The sequence below is a fragment of the Hypomesus transpacificus genome, chromosome 14, assembly GCF_021917145.1.
Source record: "Hypomesus transpacificus isolate Combined female chromosome 14, fHypTra1, whole genome shotgun sequence".
Classification (NCBI taxonomy): Eukaryota; Metazoa; Chordata; class Actinopteri; order Osmeriformes; family Osmeridae; genus Hypomesus; species Hypomesus transpacificus.
In genome coordinates, this window is record NC_061073.1 from 2,328,467 (window position 1) to 2,349,922 (window position 21,456).

The window sequence follows — 21,456 nt, forward strand, 5'->3', positions numbered from 1 at the left end:
TAACGTCATCCCCAGTCTACATGGTAGCTGTAGTTCAGTAGGACTGTATTGACCTCTATTGTGCCGTGGTCTTTCCTGATAGACGTCCCAGAGCTGAGGAGAACTGTCAGAGATCTGTACCAGTATATCAACCTTGACCTCCATGAGCCAGCCCACCTCTCCCCCCGTCCTCTCCACGTTCTCGCTACATAAACCTCTCACTCCCTTCATGATCCTCTCCTCCCGGTCCCATGGGGATTCGGCATCATCTATTCCTCAGGATGGTGAACCTTCCTCCTCCCTCCCTTCCTTTACTCCTTTCTACCTCCCTCCCACCTCTACCCCTCCCTCCTCTTCCTTCCTCCCTCCCTCCCTCCCTCCCTCCCCCTTTCTCCTTCCTCCCCTCCCCCTTTCTCCCTCCCTCCTTCCTCCCCCTTTCTCCCTCCCACCTCTACCCCTCCCTCCCTTCCACTTTCTCCTTCCTCCCCCTTTCTCCCTCCCTCCCACCTCTACCCCTCCCTCCCCCTTTCCCGCTCTCCCTCCCCCTTTCCCGCTCTCCCTCAAATTCTCCCTCCCTCCCCGCTTAAACTCTCTGGCTACTTCCTGATTGCAAAAAAAGAGAGAAAAGGTTTAGTACATTTCACAAAAAATAACAAGAGACATAACATATGCTTATGGATGTGTATTTTAATAAAAATAATTCTGTCAAAATTAAACAGAATACAATATCTTTTTAGCATGTTTCCAGTACATAGGTATGTTTTTATTATATATATTTTTTTTACATTGTTTTTAAGGTTTTTAAAGTTTCATGCTAAGTAGAGGGTAACTCATTTCACAATTGCTAAACTCAAAAACTCAAAATATGAACTTAAAACCGTATATAAGAAGTCAATTGTGCACAGCTTGTTGTCTATCAGTCCTAAATCCTTCAGCGGAGGCTTCAACGCTGGTGCTGACCAGGACCCTGAGGAAACACCGTCAACACGCCTCCGACCTCCCACCCGACCCCTGTCTGACGAAAGGCTGCGGACCAGGAAAGCTATCTGGCGTTCCTTGGCCCAGAGCAATGGCTACTGGGTTGGAGAGGAGCAGGGTTGACAGTCTTCAGACAGGCCAAGACAGAAGAGAACTGAGACAAGACGGTGTACTCGTACGAAGGACTGTTTGTGTGTGTGTGTGTTTCTACAGGTGTGCATGGGTGTCTAAAGGTGTGTTTCCGTGTCTCCCCACAAGTGTGTGTAACAGAAGTTGTCTAAATGAGCAGCTGCAAAGGTGTATGTGCAACAGATTCCCAGGAGAAGGTTGGCAGATCGCGTTCCGACACACACACACACACACACACACACACACACACACACACACACACACACACACACACACACACACACACACACACACAAACACACACACACACAAACACTTAGAATAGAATTGTTAATAAAACTTTACTATAGCAGAAATTCTCTTAAAATGGAAATATACATTTGGGGGTGACTACACCAGGGTTTCTTCCGATGGCCTTGACAGCCAGAAGAGGAAATCTAGATCTTTCTGTTCCTGTCTTGCTTTTAACACAGAGCTGTACATGACAGCCAGAAGGCAGGGTGGACCCCCCAACCACCTCCACCACCCCAATCTCCGCTCTTCAGCCTCAACAGGGCCCAAGGTAGTCAGTCTGCAGGTGTCGTGTTCTACCTGCACGGCTGTCAGGCTCAATCTCTAGGCAGTCAGCAGCAAGCCTGAAGCATCATCATCATCATCATCATCATCATCACAACTAGGTGATCTAAACTAACATTCACCACAGTGTAGCGCCCCCTACTGCTGGGAGTAATAATGGGGTCAGAAACACTCCGCCGCATCTAGACGACACTGACCAAAGAGATCACGAGAGCGGTGGGGAGCTATGATACATACGGAACAAAATATACCAAGTGCGCGCGAGTGTGTGTGTGAAATGGAGGGTTAAAAATGTTAAAAACGCAGTAAAAAAAAACACCTGACAGCAGTGATAACACCAGGAGGTATGACACTGAACAGACGTGAGGGAAGCAGAGGCAGCATGTGCTGATGATATGAGGTCTGGTTTGGTGCTGCTTCTACGGCGGAGGTGACTGATCGACTGCAAAAAAACGAGGTTTACTGAACGGTTGTACAGAAGCTGTAGGTGTAGTTGTGTTTTTGTTTTTTGGCAAAAGGAGTTCACTACTTTATTCAGTAGACCGACATGGGATGAGAGGAGGTATTTTGCGATCAAACTAGTAACTCAGCCCCAGGAGGGTCTGACCTCTGTGTTTACTTGTTTACTTCCGCCCCAGCTCAGTGTGGGCTGTCACATGTTAGTATTCTAGGATAACATGATGTCACTGTTCTATCTAACTCGACCCCGAGCCACATTAGACCGGACTTCTACCCCAGCTCTCTCTCTGTGTGTGTGTTCCCAAATTGATGCATGACCAGTGGTCACTGGGGTCAACCTGCTGCTGGCTCCGCCCCCTCTGAGATGGCCTCTGACCTCGGTGGCTCCTGAGCTCTGAGAGGGCGGGACCAGAGTGCTTTGCCATGGTGATGCGTGTAATATGATGTCACGGTGCAGAACACTGAGTCGGGATTGTAGGTCCATAAAGAACTGGAAACGGAAACAGATCTTTCTTCGGTCCAAGATGAGCACAACAAACTACTTACTCAAGGAGAAAAAAGAATAAAAAAGACAAAAATAAAATAAAATCTAGAAAAAACGACTAGATAAACATAATAATAATTAATTATCTTTAAATAGTGTCACACATTGTTTCGATAATACTAAATTAAAAAGAAGCTTTCTTCTCCTGTTCTACACGCTGCTCCGCCCCCTCCGGGTCAGACGCACCAATCACGCGCATGCTCTCTTCCGTTGCCATGGTCACTACCAATAAGTCCTCTTCTCGGCAATCTGCAACATCAACCTGCGTAGAGAGGGAACAACCATGATATGCTAGAACTGGCAAAGTGTGTGTGTCCACGTGTTTATAGGTGTGTGTGTGTGTGTGTGTGTACCCACCTGGACCAGGGCTAGTGCAAAAAGTTGTCTACTCTGGCGAAGGAGCAGGATCCAGAACGGACGCGGGCCATGAGCTGGACACACTCAGTGGCCTGGCCCAGAGCCAGCATCAGGGGGGGCTGCCTGGGCAGGTTCTGGGACTCTGTCAGGTCCAGACAGACCCACACAGACACACAGACACACGGAGAAATGGGTTAGGAGCATCCCTAAAATGTGTGAGATTAAGGGATGTTTAATCATCTGTCGGTGTTACTGTTCAAGTCAGTACTGGGTTTAATGCTTGTGTTTCAGTACGAGGCGGGTGTCGTGCTAAGGCTGAACATGTTTATGGTGTGCGTGCAGGCAGGGCCATACCCAGGATGGCGCTGTTGAGCGCAGAGCAGATGGCTTCTCTCTGCATGGGGTCCAGCTGCTGGCCCACTGGACAGCTCCAGGGGTCTGAGTACGCCAGGAGACTGAACGCATCCTGGGAGAGGGAAACGGTCATGTTCAGTCTCCCTCACAGGAGCCACAGTCACAAATCAACTGGGACTCAGAGAGACCCTCTCTCTCTCCTCCCTCCCTCTCTCCCCCCTCCCTCCCTCTCTCCCCCCATCCCTCCTACCTGTAACATCTTCTTGTGTGTGGCGTTCTTGCCGTACTCTCTGCAGAGCTGCTCGTTGAGACCCTGCAACTCGCGGCCAAACTGGATCATCCTCTCCGTGGCAGCCTGGTTCCCCCCACACAGCTGTCTGCTGCCACAGCCCTCCTCTGGAGGCACGCACGCACACACACGCACGCACACACACACAAACACACACACGCGTTAGAGAAGGACACCTTTTTAAAACGAAATGCTCGTATAGAAACCACACAATGTGAGACAGTGAGTGAGTAAGTGTGAGAGAGTGTGTGTGTGTGTGAAGAGTGTATGTGAGAGAGCGCGAGTGTACGTGAGTATACGCGAGAGTGCCTGTGAGTGTGTGTGTCTATATGCATGTGTGTGTGTACCTGCCAGCCCGTTGCCCAGGCTGTCGTCAGGCTGCAGCAGCTCCTGGTGTTTGTAGGTTCCGTTCATCACCCTGGACGAGCTGTCAGTCACGCCGTTGGTGTAGGGCTCCGCTTCCATCTCCATCTCACTGTCACTTCACAGGACGCGCACACACACACACACACACACACGTCACAACACAGACACAGCTCATAAGTACACACATACTTTCACGTTTTAATACACACAGTCACACAATCATATGGGCAGGCACACGCACACACCTGGTCTCCTGGTTGCTGTTGGTGCTGTGAGGCTGAGACTTGGTCGAGTCGGAGGAGTTGGATTCAGAGTAGTTGACGGAGGACGGGGAGGAGCTGGAGGAGGAAGAGGCGGAGCTTACTCCGGGGTACTTGCTGTGACTCTTGTTCTTGTTGGGCGGGGTCACTCCGTTACTGCAGGTGGGGCTGTCTGTTCCTGGGGGAGGGCAGTGGGCGGGGGGGGGGGGGGGGAGTTTAGAGAGGACACACACTGCACACCCTCCAGTAGCTACAGCCACTCTCCTGTCCACGTGACTGAGTGTGTAGATGGCTGGTAAATGACATCCGAGTTCCTGTATGTGTTAATGCAAGTGCTTCCTTGTGTTTGCGTGTGTGTATAGGTGAGTGCGTGTGTGCGTGCGTACCTCCAGTGTGCAGGTGGGGGTTGGTGGCCCCGTGGCGGGGGCTGAGGCTGGGGGAGACGGGGTAGCTGTCCTGGGACTTGGGCGAGCGCAGGCTGAAACAGCGCACCTCGCTGTCCGTACCGTTCACCATCTCCACAAACTGACGACACCTGGGAGGAACAGGAAGTGGTCAGCGCAAACCGACGACACCTGGGAGGAACAGGAAGTGGTCAGCGCAGGCACGAGAGAGGTGTGGATGGTCAGAGAAACAGGCCCTTCAACAGAGAAACAGGCCGTCAACAGAGAAACAGGCCGTCAACGGAGAAACAGGCTGTCAACAGACACTGGGCCCGTGCAAGAGAAACAGGCCGTCAAAGTCCTGACATACTTGAAACACAACAGCTGAGTCAGTCAGTCAGTAGCTACAGGCACGTCTTCAGCAGTCACCACTGGAATAACAGGACTAGAACTCGATCTTCCAGGGCAGGAAACAAAAGCCAGCGGTTGTTTTTGTGTGTCACAAAACTTGCCAGAACATCGAAACTTAAAAAGGCCCAGACCTCAGGGACTGATCAGACGGGTTCTGAAGAGTGTGAGATTGAAGGTGTGTTTTGAAGGACTATCAGACAAGAACAGCAGCTCACTAATCTGTTCTCTCCACAGCTGCACACAGCCCAAGGCAAAACGAATCCATCCCAGAGCTCCACCTCAGCAGCTAGGGGGAGTGACTCTGTGAGTGTCAGCTCTGTCAGGGTCTGCTTCATTCTGCAACCGACTCCTCCATCACCTCCTCTATAGTCCTCTCAGCAGAACACTGTCACTACTGAAGACTAGGAGGGGGGGGAGGAGCAGAGGAAACAGGTGGAGGAGGGGGGAGAGGAGGAGGAAGAAAGAGGTGGAGGAGGGGGGAGAGGAGGAGCAGGAGGGGGAAAAGGAAGATGAGGATTAGGAGTTCTCTAAGGTGCTCACTAGGGGTGGAACGGTACACTGAAGTCCCGGTTCGGTTCATACAGCGGTTCAGATATCACGGTTCGGTACGAGTTTGGTACAATGGAGGGAAAAGCTAAACAAACCAGGTTCCTCCAGTGATTTTGGCCCTATGTGTATGTGTATAAAAAAGCTGGTTAAGCACTGTAGGGAGGAGAAGTTGGACAGGTTTTTTTTTTGTCTCATTCCAATGATTGGCACACCTGGGTGATGGCGTCGGATATTTTTTGTAATTTAGCATGCGCTCTTATCCAGATGTATTACATGCGTTAGCATGTGTACGGTGGCCCTGAAGTGCAAATGACACCCCCTAATATGAGTACATCCCCCAAATGAAAATACTCCCCCCCAATACGAGTCAACTCCCCCCAAATCGGATGACTTGTTCACCTCCCCCCAATACAAAAACGCGCTCCCCCAAATGGAAAACGACATTACATTAACTCAAAAACACATTACATTAACTCTGAACGGAAAGGGTAGGTACTACACTTTAGCGCTGATTGGATGCAGTAGGCTAACTGACAAGAAATAAGAAATTGATTGACAGAAGTACAAAATGCAATAGCCTGACAGAGTTACGTGCATCAGAACATTTATTTGGGTATCGAAGCATGTAGCATAGGCTTTGTATGCAAAAGCATAAATTGCAGTGTTAAACGTAAACATCGATAGCCAAACAACTAGTCCAAGAAACTCCGTCATTATCATGAACTTAATCGTTTTGATTGGAAGGAAAGAGGAAACATTAATGTTTACAATTCAGAGTCATTACACTACTCTTTATTTTAATCAGGGTAATTCCTATGAAATAATCTTAGATCTGCTGTTAACGTTTCACAATATGTAGCCTATGCGCACGCTAAAAACGCAGTTGAAGGAAGCAGGACTTTTCAGAAGAAAAAACTAATAGTCCACTACAGAAGAATGAAATGCCACAATGACAGAGTAACGTGGACCAGGATAGTTGTTTGGCTCTCGATTTTTACATTTAACTCGAAATACTTTTGCCTAAGTAGCCTACTATTGGTACATTCTTCTATAGCCAAACACATGTTCTGGTGCACGTAACTCTGCCAGGCTATTGCATTTTGTACTTCTGTCGATCAATTTCTTATTTCTTGTTAGTTAGCCTACTGCATCCAATCAGCGCTAAAGTGTAGTACCTACCCTTTCCGTTCAGAGTTAATGTAATGTGTTTTTGAGTTAATGTAATGTCGTTTTCCATTGGGGGAGCGCGTTTTTGTATTGGGGGGAGGTGAACAAGTCATCCGATTTGGGAGGAGTTGACTCGTATTGGGGGGGAGCGCGTTTTTGTACTGGGGGGAGGTGAACAAATCATCCGATTTGGGGGGAGTTGACTCTATTGGGGGGGAGCAGGTTTTTGTATTGGGGGGAGGTGAACAAGTCATCCGTTTTGGGGGGAGTTGACTCGTATTGGGGGGGAGTATTTTCATTTGGGGGATGTACTCATATTAGGGGGTGTGGTTTGCACTTCAGGGCCACCGTACATGTGAGATGCATTTCCCCTCACATGCCCCACAACTGCTGAACAACGCCGACACACAGGGCTCGTCTTATCCACTACTCTTTCGTTTGGGAAACCGAAGTTTTCCCAAACTTGCGATCTTAAAGAGGCCGGGGGGTCCTCTATCTCTCGTGGGTCGCCACCACTCGCCATACTCGTCCTTAGTGCTGCTAGCTATCTCTGACTCACGGCGGCGCCAATCAGAGCTTCAGAGCTAAAGCGGGTAAACGGATTAGGCGTTTCTAAAGAACGCGAGTATCCAACAGTAGTTCCGCATGACATGAATTATTTTGCGCGTGAGTTTTATTAATCTTTATACCTTGTATTCTCCGTGTAATTTAATGCACAGAACCGTGACGCCCGTACCGTTTCAATACGAATACATGTACCGTTCCAGCCCTAGTGCTCACACAAAATCAGCTGTTAAACCTGCTCTGCGCTGGCGGGGACATTGTTTCAGCTTAGCTGTTAGTTTAGCTGTTTCTCTACAACACACCCGAGTGCCTGCGCCACTCGCCACGCCCCTAACTCTCTGCAAGTGAGGAGTGGGTTTCTTATCATCTGAGGGCAGCCTCTAATCTCTTATGTGTACAGCCAGCAGCAGGCAGGCAGCCAGAGGGGCCGAGCGGGGTGAGGGTGGCGTTGGGGGATGCGTTTGCGTCAGGCTGGTGTCAGACTTACTTCAACATGAAGAGTAGGTTTGGGTTGTGTTCGAGCAGGCCAGGGTACAGCTGCTGGGTGGCCTCTATGGCCTCTCCTACTCTTCCAGCCAACACCAGCTTCTGTATTCCTGTTGGACACACACCAAACACTTAGACACTCAAACAGGAGTTTAGACGACTGTTTCTACAAATTTCCCCTGGCAGTGTGGCAGTGTGTAGTGTATAGGATGCAGTATGCAGGATGTAGTGTGCACATGCGTAGTGGTTTCTTACTCTGCCTGTTCTTTATGGAGGTTTGATCCTCTTGAATCGACGTCTCTGTTGCCCTGGCGAAGGCTGTTGCCGTGGCACAGTACCCATGATGCACCAGGTAACTGGACACCATGCTGGGGAAGAGTTACAGGGTACAGGTTGGTATGCCAGCAACACGTGTGTGTGTGTGTGTGTGTGTGCAAGTGAATGTGTGTAAGTGTGCGTGTATCAGAGTGTAAGTGTGTTGTTACTTCTGCAGCACGGCCTGCCACTCCCCCAGCCTCTCTCCGATGGGGAAGCGGGCGATCATGCCGTGGATCTTGGCCCGCCACTCAGACATGTAGTCCTCGATGTCAAAGACAAACGGCTGCTGGCCGAAGTTAGCGTCCACAATCTCCCCCGGGGTCTGCAGGCCCACAGTCGGGTACAGGTTGGGCTGGGGGCGGGGGGATGGTTACACAAGTCATGAAGTTACTAGGTCACTAAAAGTATATTATTAAATATGGATTATTAAATATATAAATCATCTGTGATATATATGTATATATATATATATTATTAAACATTATTGTTAAAATGACTTTCTAATAGCCTCCATCTCTGCACTTTCCAACAAAAGGCACCACGTTCTTTTATGTTTGATCCTCAAACCAGGAGTTGACATTCCCATCAATGTATGTATTCAAATTCAATGTATTCCCAGGGCTTGAAACAACACCCCATACACAATACTCACTGGGAGGTCTGTGAAGGCAACACCTGCAGGACACACACACACACAGACACACACACACAGGCAGGTGAGATCCAGATTCCAGAGCAGTGAAGCAGCCATCAGAATGTTATTGACACTATTCTAGATCCTTCATGCTACTCTAGATCCTTGATGCTATTCTAGATCGTTGATGCTATTCTAGATTGTGTGTCTGTTCCCACTGCGGTGCTACCGGCCCATGCGTGGCAGCAGAACTGACCCAGGCTGATGCCGTTCTTGGTGTAGAAGCAGGTGTTGTTGATCAGGTTCACGCAGCAGCCAATCACGTCGCCCGTGGTGAAGGTGGGCCCGTACGGTTGGCCCGTCCCTGAGGAGCAGAAGGAGTGCCCGTCGTCGCCGTGGTAACCGTACGAGTGTTTGTCCCAACCTTGGAAGCGCACACGCACACAGAAAAGATTGTAATTTAGGGGAGAGAGAACACATAGATACATTATGTGGGCTAAAGTTGAATTATCTATTGTTTCTGCTATCCTGCTGTTGTTTCCACTGTGTAGTACTCTGGGTGACCAACAGGGGGAGCTGGACTTGACTACATGACCCTGGTGAGTCATAGTCAACCAGTGCAGCATAAATACTCTTGGGTTGTTGCGTGTTTGTGTGCGTGTGTGGTTAAGATAAACTGCTGGTAGGGACAGGAGGTACAACCCTCCCAGGCAGTGCCGGCGAGGACGGTGTTATAAACAGAACAGGTCTTGTAGGGCCAGAGCTCGAACGATTCTGCATGTCAGCGCGCGGTCAGCCAGACAGGCCCGTGTGACGAGGGTGACAACAAGAGGGAGAGCGAGCGGGATATGGGTCCTGTGTGAACTGGCAGTATTAGATTAATCTGCTGACAGGGATATCGCCTCTAAAGCCCCGCTCACTGCTCCTACAGGCAGATGAAATGGCAGGCCTCCACCATGGGATCAGACACACTGAGGTCAGCCTGCACTCTCACACACACACACACACTCAATCATATACACAAAAAAATCGCACACAGGCATACACAACACCGCAATGCAATCAAGTGTAATCTCTTCACCATGTACTAGAATGTCGCAAAATAATATATTTTGCGACCACGTGCGCAAGTCAATTCCCACATGCATGCACACACGCTTCCACTTCATTCTCGAACTTTTGTGTCACAGACATACTGACAAAGAGATATGCAGAGAGAGAGGGTGAGTGTGTGTGTGTAGAATTGGCTGGATGAGTCCACAGTCTCCTAGCTCAGGTAGGCCACAAGGCCACAATGGGAGGGTTGCCACGACAACCCCAGAGCGACATCAGCCCTGTGTAAATCTGCTTTCTGCTGCGTCACGTGACGCGGTCTGAAGCCCCCCCCCCCCCCCCACAGCCGTTCCCAGCCCTCGTTTCTATTCATGAATCTGAAAAAGACTATCTAGATCAGTGGTTCTCAACCATGGTCCTCAAGTACCCACTGTCCTGTCCTGCATGTTTTAGATATGTCCCTGCTCCAACACACCTGATTCAAAAAATGGGTCGTTACATAGTTATGCAGAAGCCTACTAATGACCATTCATTTTAAATCAGGTGTGTTGAAGCAGGGAAACATCCAAAACGTGCAGGACAGGGGGTACTTGCGGAACAGGGTTGAGAACCGCTGATCTAGAGTGTCGTTGAGGAGTCGTAGCATGTTCTATAAAACTTCACGGAATCTATCTCCTCTCCCCTCACTACAAAGGATCAGTAACAAGTCTGGGCATGTCCTGATCTCTGTCGCAGCAGCACACTGACAGCCAGGCCACCAGGCCAGCCTCCTAGTCCTCTGCTACTCACCAGGCAGTCTGTTCATGTTGACCCCCTGGGCAGACAGACCGATCCCCATGTACCTGCACAACGACAGCAGCATGATTATCATCATCACCACGCATCACACCAGATCAACAACTGGGTCACTGTTCCAGCCTACAGGGGCTAACTGGTGGGTTACTGGGAGTGTGCGGGGGGCCGAAGTCAACTCACCCGTCGCGTCCCTTGCTGACGATTTTCACCTCGAAGTAGTAGATGCCACAGGCGGCGGGGATGGGGTGGGTGGCTCTGACGGACGCCGCATCTTTGTGGTTCTTCCCGTGGCCTACGAGAGGAGCACATGGCAGCAATGAGGGAGGGCTGTGACGTGGCGAGAGGAGACGGAACGCTCAGTACCTGAGGTACACGCACCGCGTTCACCGCCTTCGTCCCACATGTTCCAGAACACACGGGCGACTTTCTACGATGCACGCTGCTACCCCAGAGTTCTGTTCTAGAACATGTCGTTTCACATATGTTTATTGGGAAACACGTCATACAGCAGTGAAATTGGCAATTGAGGGCCACATGTTTCCTGTTCTAGAACATGTTAACACCTCAGCGTTCTGTTCTAGAACATGGTACCCATTCAAAGTTTGGTTTTAGAACATTAACAACCCAAAGTTCTGTTCTAGAACATTACCACCCCACAATGATGTCATAGAACATGCTCCTTGTCAAGAGTTCCGTTATACAATATTCAACATTATCCTAGAGTTCGGTCCTAGAACGCACTTCTACACCAGACTTCTGACCTAGAACACAAAGTATCACCCCAGAGTTCTGTCCTAGAACACAATACAACTCCCTTTATCCGCTGTAGAACACGCCGACACTCCCGGTTCTGTTCTGAGATCCACGTCTTCTCCACCACTCCAGTGGAGATCAGTCACCCAGTGTCGGTGAGTAAACAAGGTTGTAAAGGTCAACTTGCCTAAACCAACATCACGGTCAAAGTAGTGAGGTCATAACTGTCCTCTCACTCCTGCTGCCACATGCACCGCTCAGCCAACCCCACGTGTGTGTCTGTGTGTGTGTGTCTGTGTGTGTGTGTGTGTGTGTGTGTGTGTGCGTGCGTAACCCTAACCCTTCTAGTTGGTTGCTAACAGGACACCTCGGGGCTAGGGCAGAGTGTGACAGGGCAAGTTTATGTGACGTACACTACCACACACTGAACACTGTCCCAAAGCATGGGCACGCACGCACACACACACACAGTACCTCTGTGGAAGTTAGCAATACAGTCATGTTCATGATCACGCTAGCTAAATCCAGAGAGCAGCCAGTGCAGTGCTGGTGCCCTCATTAGGACCAGCAGTGTGTAGTATCACCAGCTCTGATTAGGCCTGGGATGCCTCTACTGCTGCACTCCGCTGCTATTTATAGAGCCCCACTGTCTGTCTGTAACCAAAACCTCAACGGGCACTCCATGACCAGACACACAACCATCAGGACTAACCCACCTTACAAATTGACACACACACACACACACACAGCTGACAGGAATACAGCACACAGACAAATAGCCATGTGAAATGGAGTAGCCTATGCATACACACTTACAGCTATTAATACTCCCCCTCACAACACAGGCTTCACAACAGCTCTCAAGAGAGACATAAGCTCTGGCTCACTCAATCCCGTTCTCACTCACAGGAGCAGAATTCATAACACGGTTTGTTTGAATTGTTCTAACGACCGCTTCCCTACCCCTTTTTTTTTTTTTTTTACCAAACCGAAGTCAAACCCTAATCCTTTTATTTTAATTTGATCAATCATTCAATCCATTGATCAATCCCTCACTGCTACACCTACCCAATAGCAACCCTAACTCTTAACCCAACTCTTAAGTCAAGACATTGCTCCCTGATGCCTCCCTAATCCCCCCCAACACACACACACCTGTAAAACTACCCTGCTCCCTGTAGCTACAGCCTATGAGATTAGAGGAATTGATTAAGAAAGCACAACATTGACCCACTGAGGCAAGGTTCATTCCAGCAAGCCTCCCTATGCCGGGGTCACAGGTCATCTGTCTGAGAGACAACAGCTACGGGCTGAACAGAACAGCATACAAAGCAGTTACACCTTCTCTCTTACAACAACGCTACAGACTCTGTGGCCCACTGACAGAAACAGGCTTGTTCACCTACATATGCACTCTTAGGCTACATTATTTAAAGAATTCATATGTATTTTTTTTTTTTTTTTTTACAGCACATTCCTACAGCCTGGTCGAGACATTGGCATATATGCCACTGAATTATAGACACAGGGCCTGAACATGGAAAATGTGTCCACACCCCACAGATACAATCACAGCTAAACTGCAAACCCCACAAACACTATATACCATCCACTTATTCAGAAGCCTTTGAAACCAGGGGTTGTTAGTTTTGTATCAAGAAATGAGCCTAACCCTGAGTACCTTGAACTTAAGATCCAGCACAGCCAATGTTTTCCCTGATGTCAACCAGAATGCTTCAAAAACTAAATAGCCTACACATCAATAGTCTATAAGTATTTAGGAATCCTCTGTTATAATAATACTGTTCAAAGACCTGGTATATGACACTGAAGGATCACGTCAGACAGTGCTTTCCATGGCAATGCTAGTTCACACAGGGCTGCAGGACATGGTCCGCTGGTGGAAGACACACAGCCACTGCATACACTGAGAGCAGGCTTTCTGATAAATGACAACACGCCTATCAAATAGGGGATATCGTATGTGACAGCTAATTATCATACACATTGCGCCCTTTCAGTAGGATTGCATTTCTATAATCCGTTATTATACAGCCATGTCAATCTCAGTGTAAACGAGACACCATCTGATTTGTATGTAATTTTGCTAAACTGCCAGCGGGCCGCGGCCTCCTCCCTCGCAGTAGCTGCAGCTGGGGAGGTTAGCTAGACATGGCAGACAGGGAGCTGTGCTATTGAGTCCATAAAGATCTCAGTGGAATCCATCTAATAGTCGAGAGCTTACCCGTCAGTCCGCGTGAAAAATGATTCACCCATTCTAGAACCAACATACAGAATGTGTTAACTGAACCCTCCTACAAAATGTGCCATGGTTTATTATACAATTTCATATCACGTTAACAAACATCAATTAACAGGTCAAGTGATGTTTTCGCAAATTAAAATGTCATGTTTTGTGTCAGCCTCAACATAAAAAAAATAGGATATGTTTGTTTGTAGAGCTAGCTATATTGATTTAAGACAGATATAACTGCATCCATCTAGCTGGCTAAACCATTGACCTGTTTTCAAAACATAAGCTAGCTATCAGTGACAATCTAGTTTTGCAGAGCTAGCGTAACTTACTAGCTATTGGCTAGGTGGCTAACGTTAGCCAAATGAAGGTTTGCAGTTCTTCACCAGATAGTTGCTTGTCACTTAGCTAGAAACATTGCTAGCTAGCTAACTGGCAACCATAACCAATGCTGACCAGTGGCAATGCGTCGTGTTATTGAAGCTGCGGTAGCCACCAAATAAAGTATGGCAAACGTTGCAAATAAATCGTAACATGTCGATTACAAACACGTCTTATGTAAGATGCAGAATATGGTAGTTAAATATATCTGCACACAACAAAGCCGTGATGTTGAAGGTTAGCTTGAGAAACGAATGTGCTTCAATACTGTCATGATAAACGTTAGCTCTCGAGTTCAACCATTTGGGCATTCCTCTTTCCTCTTGTGAAACAAAGCAAGAGGGACGTAGAGGCAGCTCAAACTAGATCTGGCAGATTGCACACACATAGCTAATCGGATACAGTCAGATATCTACGACGCTTTTGACCCTCAAAGTACATGGCATATTAAAGTGAGACCCCGTGCCAACGTTCCAAATGATGTACTTGTTGCCATTTGTGTAAAGTTAGCTACCTTTGTAATGGACCCGCAGATTGTTCTGTGAAAGCCCGATGTAACTGTATTTATCCTTGGGGCTCCAAGATCGGGGTAGCGGGGTCTCTTCCTCGTTCACGGCCGGATAGAGTCGTTTTAATCGTTCATTCAGTTCGTGCTCCTGGTAGTTAAAAGCAGGATCCCCTAACAGCAGGCTCCCCGCTCCAAGCTCTGCCATTGTCGGTGTGAGATGTCTTCTTTTGGTTTGTTTTCTATGCCTTGTCAGTCCGTTGACACTGGGTGAGAGTGAGATGGACTGAGAGAAACAGCAGTGGTGTGATATCCCCGGATAACCAACGTTCTGTCGCTACTGTAGTCAACGTGAAGTGTGGGTAGTGTAGTTTAATACCAAGATCGTCCACTAGCGAGCTTTCACGAATCAACTACAGGGCCCTCAACCACCTATCGCTCGTGTGTTATTTTCTATAAAGAGGAAGCTAGGACATGTAGTTTTAGAGGTTTTTTAATTTACTGTACATTTTGGTGGACGTGACAGGGTTTCTCAAAAGCCCCCAACGTTGTCAATTTAGAGATAACTTGACAAACTTAATGACATGCAGCATATTAAATATTTGTGTTTGTTATTTAGTTGCGTTAGGCTATGTGTTTCAAGCACTACAACCCTGAAACAATCAATTTGTAAATATTGTAATAATACAAATAAAATAAATAAAACATGGGTGACAGGAATGAGAAATGTGTAGATGTAAACAAATTACAAACGCCGCGGGTATGTCTAGGTCTATTAACTTAACAAAACCGTAAGTCATTCTGCAAAAAACATCTGATTGTATTGCGGTCCAGGTGAAAAAAAAAAATTATTTCCACATCTGAAAGGTTTTGTTTGCCTTTACAGTTTTAATCATTGATCCGGAGTACCATGGGCTACTATGTGGGTCCTTTCTGGGGTCCTTCGTGTCCATGACAACGTTGTGTAAACAAAACACAGTTGACGCACAAAGTCAAGCCACTGATACAAGCGACCTGCAAGCCAATAAATACGAAAAGTTATGAGATATAATTACGATTAATTAATTTAGTGTTCAAACCAACATTTTCAGATGTCGACACAGAAAGAAACAAGATTACCACCTATATCAGTGCCAGGAAGGCAAGTGAATTACACTATTAGTGCACCAGCCACCAATGCTTGAAGCATTGCAAGCATTAGACTAACAACTAGCCAACGAGTAAGAGGGGTGGGGTAAGATTACGTTTTCTTCTCTTTTTCAGACAATCGTGTAAGTATCAGCGGGACAGCGGCTCTAGCCAGGGTAAAACACGTTTGACAGCGGAGGAAAGAGGTGCAGCCAAACGCACAGCATCTATTACCAGAGTAATACTACTGCTAGCTGGCAGGCTACCTTGTTTATCTGGCTCAACAAATATACTTATGATATGTCAGTTATCCAGCTCGCCAAGCCTTTTGTACAATATGTGCTTTGAAACAGGATCAATATGTGTTTGTTTGTGTGTACTGTACTTGAAAGGTGAACTGGACATCCAGTTACTTATCCACCTGGCCCGCCCACATCGCTTCCCAGTTGGTGCAGAGTGGGCGGACCCATGGGGCAGGGGGCAAGATCAGGAACCACGGGTAAACCACTAGTTTGTCTACCCCTAACAGAACCTTCAACTGACTCCACCAACCTGACCTGAATGAATGCATCATAACACTAATCTGTCTGCACCATCTAACTACAGTCTGTCTGGTTCAGTCACTTGTGCTTGGACTGGACCTGTGTAAGCCATGCACTTTTTAATCTAGCATGTAATCAATAGTCAGACAGATATCCTCGAGGGTTTAGGCTGGTTTGGGTGCAGTTCTAATGGGCATATGTGTAGCCCTCTGTGATATGGCTTCTAAAAAGGGCTATAGAAATACAATTTACACTTACCTCAATGTAGATTATGAATAGGAAAGTATCTGTAAATATGCTTTTAAAATATAATAACTAGAGTCCTGTTCTGCACCTGTAGATGTGGTGATGAGTTTGGTGGACAGGTGGCAAAGCCAAAGTTTCTCCAGCAGCTAGAGGGCTACTTGAGGAGGGAGCTGCAGGCCATTGACCCTCAGGCACCCCAAGTACAGGAGCGAAAACTACAGGTCCCATGTGCACCACACACCAACCCTCATACAAACCTGTACACCTGTTATCTTGCAACCTTAACGCCTCTGTGCCTATTTAAAATAGGCCTACCGAGAAGTCTTTGACTGCTTCATTGAGGACTTCAAAACATACAAGCCTCTTCTCTCTGCCATTAAGAATGAATACGAGGTTACATTAGGTGGGTCACATTGCTGTGCAGGTATTTGTACTTGGAGACACACTTCAGGCATATAGCTAACATACGGCAGTTATAGCGAGTTAACTTCCTAAAAATAAATCACTTGTTGATTTATCACATGCTGTGTTTACTTGCATGGTACCAGTATAAGACTGTGTGCATGACCAGAATGGTTTATCTTCAGCGTACCTGCGGGACCAGGTGCGTGAGCTGCAGCCGCTGCGAGCCAGGCTGGTGATGGTGTCCGAGGAGTGTGAGAGGAGGATTATGGGTCTGAGGGAGGAGGAGAGGTCGGAGATCCGAGCTCTGAAACAGGAACGCCTCCGTCTGCAGAAGGTCATGGAGAACATGAAGGAGAAGCATTGTGCCATGCGGGCAGAGGTACGAACACGACCAGACCTTCTGTTCCGCTCCGTACTCTCAGAATGTCTCTGGTTTTGGATAACGCTCTGGCTTGCGCTCTCCTGCTCCAGGTGAGCAGTCTTCAGGATGAATTGGCAGCCCAGTACCTGATGTACCGCGAGGAGAGAGACGCCCGGAAGCTGCTCATCACCAACCTCAGCAGCACGAGCTGTGGAGGGGAGGAGCAGGAGGCAGACGAGGAGCAGCAAAGTGGTACCCAAATCATCTTTTGAACTCCTCCAAAACATTCAATGAATATTGACATGAATTCATGTCCATCTACGGTGTTTGAATAGCATGTTTTGATAACCTGGTCCAACTGTGGTCTGGTTTGTCAAAATAGGCCTGATGAGAGGCTTTGTGTGTACTTAAATGTGAGAAATGCATTTGAACAAGAGTCACATCAGCGGTGACCCTTGTCTTTCCCTGTGCCAGAGTTGGAGAGTAAGGACCCTGTGCAGGTGGAGCTGTGTCTAAGGGTGTGCAGAGAGGACCTGACCAGAGCACAGGTGGAGCTCAACCGTCTGCATGCAGAGTACGGAGACGTGGTCCCTCGGAGAGACTGGGAGTCGCTGGAACACACACACCATGAGAGCCTGATAAAAGTACTCATATACAAACACTCATACACAATGTGGTAAACACAGTACATGTTTGTAACCCGGTGTGAATATTATGAATGAATCGAAATGAAATAAGTCTCTAGTAAATCTGCAACTAAAAGCCATTTCATATGGATGAACACGGATACACAGAGATTTAGTTCATGTTACCAAGACAATGGTATGCATGTTGATTTGGACGTTTGAAACGGTTCATGTTTGGTTAAAAGACATGTTGATGAAGTGTTCGTTGGAGGTTAAGTAATTGACGCTGGGTTTCAGGGTTAATATTTTAAGCAATTGATTCTACAAACTCAGGCTCGGCCTACACTTATTGTATTGACACACACGCCCACGGCAGTCCTACTTGAAGTACTGACCAGCACTGTTCTGTATCCTGCTAGGCCATGTAAAGTGCTGATGGTGGGTTTGTTTTGCTCTCCAGATAGAGACTTTGCAAGCAGACTACGAGCAGATGCGTCATGAGTACGACACCCTGCTGGAGCTGCACAGGCAGATGACCTCCGATAGAGATGGCTTGCAGAACGAGCTGGACCGTTTCAGAAAGAGCTCAACTCCCAGGCCGCTCTGGAACAAGTGTGCAGGTGACACACATGCACACACACACACACACACAACATCTTGCCACCCCTGCCCATGATTTGGTGTTTGCTGAGGGATTGTTACTGCATCGACTTGTGAAATGCAACAGCCTGAAGTTCATCTTGTGCTTATTGTGTGTAGAGGCGGTTGGAGGGGCTGAGCGCTGGGCAGAGCTGAGTCACAACCAATCAAGTCAGAGGAGGCTTGAGATCCTTCTAGAACAACTAGTGGGAAACACATCAGAGCCGAAAGAATTCTTCACTGGACTGGTAAAACCTGCTCTACCCTCAATCCCTTCATACAGTTAGACACACATTTTGGATACATGTGTTCTAGTGTTGGTACATACAGTTCTTCTTATGGATAGGAATCCTACCTCATATAAAAGTCATCTCTGTTCAAACTGCAAGAGGCAGCTTGGTTGTGAGAAGGAGACAGATCTTTTGTGTCAGAGACAGTTTTCAAACGTCTGTTTTGAATCCCTGTGGATGGTGAATATTCGTGAATTCAAATCAAGTGCCAAAATGGGTCTTTTGGATTCACTGTGTGTGTGGTTGTGTTCAGGGTGGGGGTGCTGAAGTGCCGGTGTACCTACGCTACGAAGGCAATCTGAAGAACCTGCACCTGCAGAAGGCTGACGTTCACAGAGTCATCAGGGAGGCATGGAAGGAGAAGGTGACTGAGGATGAGAAGGTGAATCATCACGTCCTATTAAACTTGTTACACTAGTCGGCCTTGTTACCGCTGTCATGCATGTTTCCAGCTGAGCTACAGTTTCCTATTGTGTGTGTGGGTGTGTGTGTGTGTGGATGTGTGTGTGTGTGTGCGTGTGTGTGTGTGTGCGCGCGCAGAGTGACAAGAGCAGTGACCTGGGTGAGTTTCTGCACAGGCACCTGGAGAGACAGCATAGGGAGCAAGCAGGAGATTGGGCCTACAGTCTGATGGAATCCTTCCACCAGCACTCCAATGATGATGTCATCAACCTGTTCTACCTTATTCTCACGGGGAAGGTGAGAGACACTTTGAGTCATGCCAGAATAATCTCCATGTCATGTTGCATGTTATTTGATAGGTTTTTGGTTTAATTTGCCATGGGTGATTTCTGTGTTACCAGGTGGATGAGAGTGTATACCATGGGCAGACACATCTGCTGTCTAACTTGTTGAAGGTGCTGATTAAGACTGACACCTCCGGGAGCGGGTCACTAACCCTCCAGGAGTTCAGGTAAACATTATCTATAAAACACAACACAACGCCTGCAAAATACTCTTCACCAATCACGGTAACATGTTCACTCACCGCATGCGATTGATGCGTAACAACAATTTTGCGTCGCTGTAGCATGTTGTGCGCTCTGCTATAGTAGGCAGCTACCCCGTGCTGAGAGCTCTGTGCTGTGTTCCAGGGAGGCCCTGAGGATGGCCTTTCCCCTGAAGACAGACCTGGATGTAGAGGAGATGTTGTCTGTCGCCCAGCAGGAACAGGACAGCAGCAGCATTGGCACTATCAACTACCAGAAGCTCTTAATGGAGGTCTATACACCACCCAGAGTCACAGCGATGCATTATCATGTACACAGTTTCTAACACAAAGTCATTCTGTAAAGTGAAATTCTTGTGACATGGCAAGGGGACAGCTACGAAACCTAACCGATCAAACCCGAATACCCGTCCCTCCAACACAAACAATCTGAAATACGAGTATGTACGTGAGATTCCCCACTGCCCCAAACATGTGTTCTCTGAATCTCCTACCAAACACACTTGTATTTAACCTGGCTTTTCGACATACCTAACCTCTGACTTCTGCATCTCAAGAACCTCACAGCTCCATGTCGGGTTACATAGATGACCTCTGGTGTCCACACTGTGAAAGCGGCCGTGTTGTTTCTCCTCCAGGACTCTGATGGGAAGCACAGAGACTTCCTGACTCTGGTGAGGAGGCAGTCAGAAAGGGAGAAACAGCAGTACGTCAGCCAGCTGAAATCACAGTTAGGGGGCAGAGAGTATGTATATTTCACACACACGACAATCACTTGTTGTCCCACAGCGAGCCTTCAATGTTCATTTCTAAATGCTAATGACTGCAGTGATGTCATTCGTGCTTGTTATTGCCAGGGAGCTGACTGTGGCAGACCTCAGGTCAGCCTTCAGAAGCATTGACCCCTCTCTGGACTCAACTACTCTGGACTGGAACCTGACCATGGCTTTCCAGTGTACCCCTGAGCAGCTAGAGAAGCAGACAGCGCCAGTCGAAACAGAGCAGCTTCTTCAGCGCCTCTTGGTGGCTAACGTCACCAGGGCTGGTGTTCAGACACCACAGGACTGATATTTCCACATTGGGCTTTACACACACAAACACACACACAAACGTGCACTAGACCCCACTGATCAAAACACGGCAGTCTTAGAGAGTAGTTGTAGACAAGCTGGCATAGTGCATCTTCTTTGTAGTCTTCGGACAGCATGTGTGGCAACCTGGGATCCAGTTGTATGTTTTTGCTGTAATTTGGTGTCAGTATAAAGCCTTACTTTAACATTAAAATCTTGCATCGCCTGTATCTTTCAAGTTGAATTTGATCATTGAGAATGATGCTCAGGTTTCCTCTGCAGGGGCGCAGGTCCTGTTATGCATGAGTGAGTCATGTCCCACTAGCTTTTAGAAAACGTTGTCGCCATTACTTTTTATTAAGAAAATGAGCTGCAATCCGCTGATATACATGGGCTTTTTTTAAAAAAAATTACGCTGTCTCATCTACATTCAAAAACAAACCCGACGCCCCTGGTCTCATGGGTAGACTACTAAACTTGAAACAAATTGTCTGTAGAAGTGTGGTGACATCAATGTCACTGGTCAAAATATTGGTTGTTGTCAAAATATCGGTTGTGGGCAAATACCGCTAATGTAAAATCAGTTTTCTGATTAGGTTTTATTAATCAAGAAAAAAGACAGTGAGTGTTTCTGGGCAAAACTGGACGTGAAGACT

At 47.6% G+C, this 21,456-nt stretch overlaps 2 protein-coding genes across 7 annotated transcripts; one reads left to right on the forward strand and one right to left on the reverse strand.

Moving 5' to 3' along the window:
* Nucleotides 1–646: 646 nt before the first annotated feature.
* Nucleotides 647–14,895, reverse strand: ranbp10 (RAN binding protein 10). 2 transcript variants are annotated; one of them, XM_047033382.1, is made up of 15 exons: nucleotides 14,554–14,895; nucleotides 10,832–10,943; nucleotides 10,646–10,698; nucleotides 9,060–9,227; nucleotides 8,822–8,844; nucleotides 8,337–8,521; nucleotides 8,107–8,219; nucleotides 7,853–7,961; nucleotides 4,678–4,826; nucleotides 4,277–4,469; nucleotides 4,013–4,140; nucleotides 3,627–3,772; nucleotides 3,377–3,488; nucleotides 3,023–3,164; nucleotides 647–2,927 (listed from the first exon to the last, which is right to left on the reverse strand). In XM_047033382.1, the coding sequence occupies exons 1-14, from the start codon at nucleotides 14,750–14,752 to the stop codon at nucleotides 3,034–3,036; spliced, it is 1,821 nt and encodes a 606-aa protein (XP_046889338.1). In that variant the 5' UTR covers nucleotides 14,753–14,895; the 3' UTR covers nucleotides 647–2,927; nucleotides 3,023–3,033. The 2 variants fall into 2 exon arrangements, with proteins under 2 accessions (XP_046889338.1, XP_046889337.1); XM_047033381.1 differs by having other exon boundaries at nucleotides 4,013–4,146.
* Nucleotides 9,249–21,387, forward strand: tsnaxip1 (translin-associated factor X interacting protein 1). 5 transcript variants are annotated; one of them, XM_047033376.1, is made up of 17 exons: nucleotides 9,251–9,779; nucleotides 15,636–15,685; nucleotides 15,808–15,910; nucleotides 16,065–16,171; nucleotides 16,555–16,681; nucleotides 16,770–16,863; nucleotides 17,048–17,244; nucleotides 17,337–17,478; nucleotides 17,701–17,870; nucleotides 18,313–18,472; nucleotides 18,612–18,739; nucleotides 19,035–19,163; nucleotides 19,322–19,480; nucleotides 19,585–19,694; nucleotides 19,876–20,002; nucleotides 20,369–20,475; nucleotides 20,588–21,387. In XM_047033376.1, the coding sequence occupies exons 1-17, from the start codon at nucleotides 9,744–9,746 to the stop codon at nucleotides 20,796–20,798; spliced, it is 2,157 nt and encodes a 718-aa protein (XP_046889332.1). In that variant the 5' UTR covers nucleotides 9,251–9,743; the 3' UTR covers nucleotides 20,799–21,387. The 5 variants fall into 5 exon arrangements, 4 of the variants coding, with proteins under 4 accessions (XP_046889332.1, XP_046889335.1, XP_046889336.1 ...); XM_047033380.1 differs by having other exon boundaries at nucleotides 9,754–9,779; nucleotides 15,808–15,815; XR_006957032.1 differs by lacking the exon at nucleotides 20,588–21,387 and having other exon boundaries at nucleotides 9,249–9,779; nucleotides 19,876–20,174; nucleotides 20,369–20,459.
* The last annotated feature ends 69 nt before the right edge of the window (nucleotides 21,388–21,456 follow it).